This window comes from Culex pipiens, chromosome 2, assembly GCF_016801865.2.
Source record: "Culex pipiens pallens isolate TS chromosome 2, TS_CPP_V2, whole genome shotgun sequence".
Lineage (NCBI taxonomy): Eukaryota > Metazoa > Arthropoda > Insecta > Diptera > Culicidae > Culex > Culex pipiens.
In genome coordinates this window covers 51,664,820-51,673,575 of record NC_068938.1, presented here as the reverse complement: position 1 = coordinate 51,673,575, position 8,756 = coordinate 51,664,820, and the positions used below count along the sequence as shown (strand labels likewise).

Below are 8,756 nucleotides of genomic sequence, written 5' to 3'. Positions count from 1 at the left end.
AAGGCTGGTACAAATTTTATTTAAAGTTTAAAGTTTTTTTTTTTTGTTCAAAGTTCAGGGTTGTTACGTAGAAGTCGAAAAAAAAAACCGCGCCGTCCCAAAGACTAATCCGCGCGAAATTCGCGCCATGTAAAGAAAAACAATTTCACCACAAAAAAATACGAGAGTTTCAGAATAATTTCATTTATAAAAAAAAAAAGTATTTGAGAACAAAAGTTTAACTCGTTTCATGTTTAAGGGCTACTTTGCAAGGAACGCAAAAATCACAAACGTTTAAATAAAGTTGTATTCAATTAACACAATTTTGAATCCAGAATCCTCATGAAGCCGAATTTCAGCACGCAGAATCTCGAAACGATTTATAGAATTTATGGACAAATTTATTTTTGCTATGATGGAGTAAACCAGAGGGAAAAGTCATAACAATAATTTTGGCAAAAAAAGGGATTCAAAATATAATTAAATCTTTAGAAATTTAATTATAAAAAAGAAATAGAATTTATTTGAAAATCTAAACAAATTAAAAATAATCATTAAATTTATAAATCTAGAGCTTTGACAACTTAAGTATAGTTCGTACTCGATGATATTCATCAAAAAGTCACTCAGAAAAATCGAAGAATTTAAGCGGTATACGCACTTCGGAAGGAACCGGTCAAGAAAAAAATCAAATGTACAGCAGCGGCAGCGCAAGCAAGTCAGAGAGGGTGAAGAAAAGCCCCAAGAAATCGCTCTCTCTCCAGCAGAACTCTACAGCAGAACAAACTGTTCGTAAAGCTGTTTTTTGACCCCTTTCCTTCCGATCTGCATACTAGCCTTTAAGAACTAAACAATTTAACAACTTTTTCAATCAAACAATTTACCATTATAACAATTTGTTTTTAATTTTCAATTTTTTGAATTTTCAAATTTTGACTTTTAAATTCTTGAGTTTCAAAATTTTTGAATTCCCCAATTTTTGGAGTCTTGAATTTAAGATTTAAAAATTTCGGATTTTTTTAATTTCTTATTCTGAGTTTTTAATTTTTGGATTAAAAAAGCTCAAAAAATCAATCAAAAAATTGATTTGGGATTTTGAATTTCTGAAACTTTGAATTTCCTTTTATTTTTTCCACAAAAATGCTTAAATTTAGAAAAAAATGTCTTTCTACCCTTTTAATTCCATCTAAAATTCAAAGGCGGAGAGCCAGCTTCTGTTACGTCAAATCAACAAGCCCCAATAATAATTTTTGTTACATCCAATGCCTATATCATTGGGAATCACTAGAATTAAAAATTGAATGTGTTCAGTATAAAATAAACAATAAATAAGCTAAACTCAAAACAACATAAATATTCAGATCCGTTAAGCAGATGTTAAAAAAGTCATTTGGATATAAATTTTGGATTTTTTAAAATTTGAATTAATGTAAAATGCACTCTTGATGAACATTATTTCGACGTTTCTTTTCAAGAAAATACAAACATTTTCGGAAAACAATTCAATTTTTTTGCAGTAACAACACTTCTAAAAAATCAAAATTTTTGCACTCTTCGAAAAAAAAAACAAATTATTCTAATTCCTGATAATATTTTCTCTATAACTTGAAAATAATTTTATCTCTCTCAGTTAATTTATTTATCAAAATTGCCATCCGCACGAAAGCCGCGACTGAGCAAAATTAGCCAGCAAATCCGCGCGCCATCCGCAACAACCCTGAAAGTTGGCCCGAAAAATCAGGGAGCAAAAAAATATTGTTTCAAAAAACCTCAAAATTTCAATGGAAATTTATGCAATCAGCCGAAATCAATTTTAAATGCCATCTGTTTAGAATCATTAAATTGAAATTAAATTTTAGCATGCTTGGGTTGATTTAAAAATCTATTGAAATTTTCAAATTTTTCGATGTTTAGTATCGCTAAAAAAAGGTTTGTTTTTATCAAATCTGTCTTCGTATCCGTTACGCTCCAAGGGTATATCAAACCGAAGAGTGGACCGGATATTTTTATACGAAATAGAACTAATTTTTATTTGAAAGGTTTATTGATTTTCTTTGCAAAATAAATAAAATACCACAGTTGTATGCTTCCAAAACCGCTACTTTTGTTTATTATGCATCCAAGGCAAGGAACGACCTAGATAAGAAATTTAGTCATCAAATTCATATGGGTTCATAGTCACAATCCTAAAATTCAGTACATAAATTCAAGCGTTAGTCTAAAAGAAAACAACCCTAATCTTTGCACATCTGCGCGGTCATCACGGCCAGCGGTTCGAGCTCCTTGCCGGACATCAGATCGAATTCTTGGATAAAGTAGTAAAAATGCTTGTAACACGTGTTGACGTGAGCTTCCTGCAAAAAAGAGAACAAAACAAACAAAAAACCCATCATTTAGGCCCCTACCTGCTACCCGCACAACCACCTGCTCTCGAAGAAGGCTAATTGAACACGGTTCAAGGTCTTCTTTACATAGCACTTTGGGCGGGTGGTGTTTACTTACCGCTCCAATACTGACGATTCGATCAAAGTGATGGATGTACACATGCACAAATACTCGAAACAGTCGGGCCAAAATCTTCTTGCACAGGCTTGGGAAAGACTTCGGGAATGGCACATCGGTCGACACTGGGAAGAGCGTCTCGGTGTTGATCTGGTTCTCCACCCAGTCCATGAGCAGTGCGACGTAGCGCGGGGCAGGTAGTTGGGTTGGCTTCTTGAAGACATCTCCATCGGCCCAGAGGTACTCGTACTTGGAACCTCCGCTCATGGTGGGACACGTCGTTTCGTTGCAGTACTCCGATACGGTTCCGTAGATCAGATTGATCCGGTTGAAAAAGTCCACTACGTGAACCGCCAGCCAATCGTTCATGTTTTCCCCGGGCGGCAGCCTGACCACGTCCCGTAGGTTTATTCCCGACTGCAGACTTGCGTGGGCTTGCTTGTGCAGCGAGTAGCGGATTGTTCCTTGGGCGAACTTTTTCCGCGGCCGGAAGGTCTGCGGGGAGGACGATGGATAGAGTTATTCCAAATATGGTTTATTCAATGGTAAAAAATTTACCTTTTCCCGCTGGAAGAACTCGAGGAAGCCGTTGAGCGCCATTATCATTGGGATTTTTCTCTGCGAGGTAGCAATTTTTCTGAAGTGGTTAACTTCCTCCGCGTCATACATCCAGCTCATTGGAAGACCTTATTTGGTTCCCATTTTCATCCGTTCAAATGCGTTCCAGAAATTGCGACTGATGTACGTGACGCCAGCTGCAGCAGAGGAGGTGCCTCGCACAGTTTTCGAGCACCAAAAATAACCTGAAGGAGTTATCCTTTTAACGCTGCCGCGGTGCTTATTATAGATTAGACAGTCATTATTACTTACGCCTTGTTGGCCGTTTATTTGCGGAAGGAAGCCTTAGCAGTGAGAAGAACAGAAAAACCCTGACTCAAAGGTAAACAAATGTTGAAAATTTTGCATTAGAATTGTGCCGTGCGCTGAAGAAAACTGCGAATATCGCAAAGTGGAGGAACAAATAAATGTATGTATGTCAAAGCAGAAGCATCATTGAGTTCTGACAATCGCTTGGATGTTGCATAGAAGTTAAAGGGTGACATCATTGGAGAATGGAAATTAGAATGTTACTTGCATACAAGTTGGTATGAGTAGAACATAATATTATGCTCCTAAGCACTCTTTTATGCAACGAAAAATGATTTTGAAGTGAGAAAATTAATGATTATGGATTTGTAACAAGTTAAAACACAGTTTTTTACTACACTAAAAATGAACGACCACATTTATATAGATATCCACAAGTAATAACTCAATGATTAAAAATGACTGGCAAACGGGATGAGCCCTACATCGCCCAGTGACAGCTATGTTTCAGTTTGTTTTCAAACAAAGGACTGTGATACGTTTGATAGTGAATATTTTAGCCATGAATTTTATTTTTATGTTGTATTGAGTAAATGTACGTTCCATTGATTAATTGACCTTCCTTGCATCAAACAAAACAAAACAATTATTGCTATTCCTGATTCACCACCTAAAAATAAACCTTTACCAGAAAGTTTTACATACATTTTTGTCTGAATAACCTGTCTAAATGATTTAATATTTTCATGCATTCTTTGAAATCTCCAATCACTATTCGTAGTAATGTAATCTATATTTAAAGCAGCACCACAGACTAATTAGATGTAGCACTAATGGTGGTTGGTTAACATTCATCGTAGCTGGTTAAAGCTTGTTACATTGGCATGTTCTTTTGAGTTTATCCTTTCACTTTAATAAGTATTGTTGGAAACAATTCATGCAAAAACATTTACTACAACAAGCGTATTTCAAATATTGGCAATAACGGGTACTTCCTAATTCGCTTTACAGTAATCTGTCTAACCAAGATGCGTTTTTAAATAATTCAGCACTTTGGTCCGTGTTCCAGTGCCAAATATTTCAATCGCCTTCTTGAAATTGCCCACGAACTCGACCGATACGGAGTCCATTTTGAACGGTCCCTCACACTTGGATTCAATCACCAGCAGGTCCATCAGATAGAAGCACGCCACCACGTACTCCGGACTCATCATTCCGAAGCGCTGCTCCCGAATCTGGATAAACTCGTGCGCCAGCTTCTTTAGCCTCCGCAGACAACGGTCGTCCAGCCCGGAAAATGGCAGATACTGCAGGAAAATCATGTGCGCCAGGGTGATTTTGGTTTCGTGGTACTCGGAGAGTACGGCTTTGCACTTGCTGTAAGCATCCATTGCCTCGTCAAACTCCTCGTAGCCACCTTTTTAAGGAAATTATTGGGTAAAATTTGAGAAATAAACGGTCAAGAATTGATACCTACTTTCTTGCTCGCTGGTCATGCCAGCAGCGATAAGTTGGAACGTTGAGCAATCGATGATACGTTTGCACATCGGACACTTGATATCCTTCTCAAAGGGATCCGCGTTTTCCTTCAACATAAAGTACTTGGAACACTTTGCAAAAGGACATTTGTAGTGCTCGAAGGATTCCTGCAAAATATATAATTTGGTAATCTTTCGATGGTTACTGAAAATGTTTCAACTTACGTAAGCTTCATCGTTGTTCATAGCACATCTCGTGCATTTACAATCAAATCCATACTGCTGCCGCAGTGCCGATTTGCGCTCGTCTTTGCACATCAGCTTGAAGTTCGGTCCGTAGCAGTTGAAAATTTCACCTCCCACAGGAATATCTTTGGCGGCGTACACCGTAAGAGTATTTTTGTTGAACGTATTTCGTATGTTCGGCTCGCAGGAATGGTTAAACATACTGATTTGAGGGAAAATCCCGGTAAACACTCGAGTGCTTTCAAAGTACCGGTGCAAGAATCCCGCCTTAATGTTAAAGCTGTCCGCTTCCAGACAGTTGTTCTCGGAGGCGAAACTACCGCGTAGTTCACTGATTGCATGGCCGTTGCACACCAGCTGACCAATGTGGCGGAAGATGACCGCTGCACAGTAGATAGACCAGTTTTCCTTAGACATTACGTTGATAAGATCGCCAAGTTGTTGGAAAAAGTCGGTAAAGCCACTCAGGTATACCGAGAGCATGTAGGCAGTCTGTGAAAGAATGCGAGTTTCAGAACTTATTTTTTTTTTTTGATATTTAATTATCTCACCAAAGAATACTGCAGCATATCCATCACATCCATCTGCTCAAAGTTAGTCACCAATCGTAGAACCTTCCCGTACGGGTATTCCTTATGTTCAGCTTCTGCTGTATCGAGCACGCTTTTGAACAAACCTTCTGGCGTACTTTCAACCAACAAATCCAACTTTTGGGTACTAGCTTCAAACCCATCCAGGAAGCTTCGGATTCCAAGATGAGCGATACCAATCAAATACCACAAGTGCTTTCCATATCCGGCACATTCAAATCGATGCGAGGAGTGATTTTTGCGACAGGCTACACTACAGTAGCACGCTCGTCCACAAGTGATACAGCTTAAAAACGATACATTTAGTTGTTGTAGTTCAGGGGATGATTAAATATAAAACACTTACGGAAACGGTATTACATTGATTTCACCGCAGTACTGACAATCGAAGGGCGGTAGCTCGGATCTGCTTCGCGGATCGTACACTGGAACAAAGGAAACGGCCGTTTCCTGCACGATTGGAGCCTCTTTCGGGATTGCCTCTTTAGATACTATGAATCGACCATGTGAAGCATCGCATTTTCTTGAAAGAAAAATTATTTGATTTTGTTCGACGTTCATTTAAGAAAGGCTTACTCTTCCAGTGTAGGATATTGAGCATCAACTTCTGTTGGATCAGCGGGAATTTCTGATATTGCAATGATCCCAGCAAGCTGTTGTAGCCGTTTATCTAAAAGAAAACCTTCCTTTCAGTGGTGTCCAAGATCAAAACTTTATTAAACCCCCACTCACATCGCTCCATCTCAAAGCTGGTCAGCTCCTGCTGCTCGGCATGTGCCCCCATCGCGTCCAGTGCCTTGTCCAGCCCGTCCCGGTCGCGATTCTGGAGTGCACACTCTGCCAGCCGGAAAAGCACGCGCAGCCGGTTTTCTTCCGGATACCCACCGGTCAGGGCCAGCTGGCAGTCCTCGTACGCCTCGCGGAACCGCTTCAAGCTCATCAGTACGATGGCTCGGTTGGCGTGGGCCATTGCTTGCGCCGGGGATCCACCGGGCGCCATAAAGATGGCCTTGCTGTACGCTTCCAGTGCCACGTGGGGGCTTTTGCGGCTGCGAAAGATCTCGTTTCCGTTCTCCCGGTACAGGTGGGATTTTTCCTCGTCGTTCACCGTGACGGGGGGCAGCTTTTTCAGCCAGGAACGGCACGCTTTTCTAGGAATTGTTATGAAGGTTTTGGTTGACACGCTTTCTATGTTTTTTTTTAATTTTTAAGTGTTTCTGATTAACAGTGCAAAATTGTTTTAACTCTAAAAATAGTTTGACTTCGATTAAAATTTTAACAAAATAATCTAAGTTGTTTTATTAGTTTTTGTAGCATACAATATTAGCTAAAAATAAGTCATAAAAATCACTATAAATAAAAAAAAATAGACAGAGGAGTAAAATTGTGTTTGTATTGATTAATTGACGTTTCTTTTTTCAATTTTTTTTGCTGTAACTCGGAAATTTCAAAGAACACACCTATTTTTACAGATTCTGAAAGAACGTTGAATTTTCCATTAGAATCATTATTGGCCTAAGATTTAACGTTTCGGTTGCTGTTATAGGAGCGAATATGTAGCGTTACGTTACAACGGTGGAGAATTTAGATTCCTTCAATGTTTTTTAGAAAAGGATGTGATCCTGCTTTGTATATCAACATAAATTACACTTTTTCATGTTTTTTTTAAACGTAAAACTGTCTGCTGAATTGAGTGCCATCATTGGTTTTTTTTTTAAAGTTATGCTATTTTTTGCAGTGGCTGTACAATTCGTGACGTTACAACGCAGAATTTTACAAAACGGGTGTTCAGTTTGCGTTGTAATGTCAAGGAAATTTTCAATGCTGTATCTTTGCGAAAAATTGACCAATTTCGAACTACTCAGTTGCATTTGCCGAGAAATTTATCCTTTTTTCAAGATATGATCAGCTTTGGAAGAATGGTTCCTGACCACCGGAGATATTTTGAATTTCCGGAGGTGGTTTTGAGGTGTTTTTTTTTGCAGATTGTGGTGCCTGAAAACACGATATTTCGGTTTATTGCAGTTTATACTTCACTTGCGTAAAAAGTCAATGTTGTACATTTTGTAATGTTCGTAAAATTCGATTTTACAAGCCTTAATCTGTACAAAAGCCAATCACAACATCTGTTTTGCCATAAAATCAAGTTTTAAAAAATTTCCGAAGAATGTGTCTTTAATATATATTTTCATTGAAGCATCATTGACAGCTAGATTGACAGTCAAATGATTGAAAAATGGAGTTGCAAATATGTTCACAGATTCACAAAAGGGCTGTGAACAAGGTTGTAAAAAGATAATATTGTAAGTTGTGTGTTAAAACCTAGGTTAAAACAAAAATATACGTATGTTTAAAAAAATAACAAATTTTGCAGTACTAAACACCTAAATCTCAAAAATTTCTTTTAAAAATGTGTTTTTTTTCATAATTTGTAATTATTTAAAAAAAATTAAATATAAAATATAGTGAAATAAAGTTAAATTTAGTTCAGGTTTAAATCTCGAAATATAAAAATTCTTTAAAAAAAAATATTTGTCTTTTTTATTAATAATTATTATTTTATACTTTTAGCTCAACGCGGCTGAGTGCTGCAGATTGCTCTTTCATCTAAAGATCGACTTGACTGTAATTGTAGTGCTCAGTTAATTTATCATAATTTTTACACTTTGATTTTTATTGTTAAAATATATATCCTCCCAACTTATTTAATATTTGTCTTGAACCCAAGTTTATCATCTGTTCGCCAAGTCTGTGTCCCCAAAAAGACGTCGTTCAGCCACAGACGAAAACACACACAAACCACAAAACGGTACTTTCCGGACTTGCCTGATTTCGGGAATCGCGTCCAGCATCCGGATCGTGTCGACCTCGCCCCGGTACTGCTTGATCACCCCGGTCAGGTTGTACGTCTGGACGATCCGCGCCGCCATCAAATCCCATCCGTTTTGCATTTTTCACACGGTTTTTCGAACGCAATAAAATTCCTCACCAAAACTCTGGCCAAACACTTGTCGCCGATACCAAAACAAATTGCGTTCTGACAGTTCTGCGGGTTGTCCCTCGCGACTTTTGTATGTCAAGTTCCAAAGCGAAC

The 8,756-nt window shown here is 38.1% G+C and overlaps 2 protein-coding genes across 3 annotated transcripts; both read right to left on the bottom strand.

The window, feature by feature from the left end:
* Positions 1 to 2,058: 2,058 nt before the first annotated feature.
* Positions 2,059 to 3,507, bottom strand: LOC120423127 (MOB kinase activator-like 3). 2 transcript variants are annotated; one of them, XM_039586805.2, is made up of 4 exons: positions 3,352 to 3,507; positions 3,040 to 3,284; positions 2,482 to 2,976; positions 2,059 to 2,333 (listed from the first exon to the last, which is right to left on the bottom strand). In XM_039586805.2, exons 2-4 carry the CDS (start codon positions 3,157 to 3,159, stop codon positions 2,214 to 2,216), a joined length of 735 nt encoding a protein of 244 aa, XP_039442739.1. In that variant the 5' UTR covers positions 3,160 to 3,284; positions 3,352 to 3,507; the 3' UTR covers positions 2,059 to 2,213. The 2 variants fall into 2 exon arrangements, with proteins under 2 accessions (XP_039442739.1, XP_052564855.1); XM_052708895.1 differs by having other exon boundaries at positions 3,348 to 3,496.
* Positions 3,508 to 3,907: 400 nt separating this feature from the next.
* On the bottom strand, positions 3,908 to 8,755 carry LOC120423126 (SET and MYND domain-containing protein 4). Its single transcript, XM_039586804.2, has 8 exons — positions 8,489 to 8,755; positions 6,395 to 6,813; positions 6,239 to 6,332; positions 6,009 to 6,185; positions 5,624 to 5,948; positions 5,052 to 5,564; positions 4,826 to 4,994; positions 3,908 to 4,765 (listed from the first exon to the last, which is right to left on the bottom strand). Exons 1-8 carry the CDS (start codon positions 8,611 to 8,613, stop codon positions 4,368 to 4,370), a joined length of 2,220 nt encoding a protein of 739 aa, XP_039442738.1. The 5' UTR covers positions 8,614 to 8,755; the 3' UTR covers positions 3,908 to 4,367.
* Between the last annotated feature and the right edge of the window lies 1 nt (position 8,756).

What these genes read in the sequence shown, in the direction of transcription:
- LOC120423127 (XM_039586805.2), bottom strand. Translation starts at nt 3,159, where the DNA reads ATGAGCTGGATGTATGACGCGGAGGAAGTTAACCACTTCAGAAAAATT. An exon ending in AGTTCTTCCAGCGGGAAAAG is followed by an intron (nt 2,977 to 3,039) that starts GTAAATTTTTTA and finishes TCCTCCCCGCAG; the next exon opens with ACCTTCCGGCCGCGGAAAAA. An exon ending in GAATCGTCAGTATTGGAGCG is followed by an intron (nt 2,334 to 2,481) that starts GTAAGTAAACAC and finishes TCTTTTTTGCAG; the next exon opens with GAAGCTCACGTCAACACGTG.
- LOC120423126 (XM_039586804.2), bottom strand. Translation starts at nt 8,613, where the DNA reads ATGCAAAACGGATGGGATTTGATGGCGGCGCGGATCGTCCAGACGTAC. An exon ending in CAATATCCTACACTGGAAGA is followed by an intron (nt 6,186 to 6,238) that starts GTAAGCCTTTCT and finishes TTTTCTTTCAAG; the next exon opens with AAAATGCGATGCTTCACATG. An exon ending in CATGACCAGCGAGCAAGAAA is followed by an intron (nt 4,766 to 4,825) that starts GTAGGTATCAAT and finishes TTCCTTAAAAAG; the next exon opens with GTGGCTACGAGGAGTTTGAC.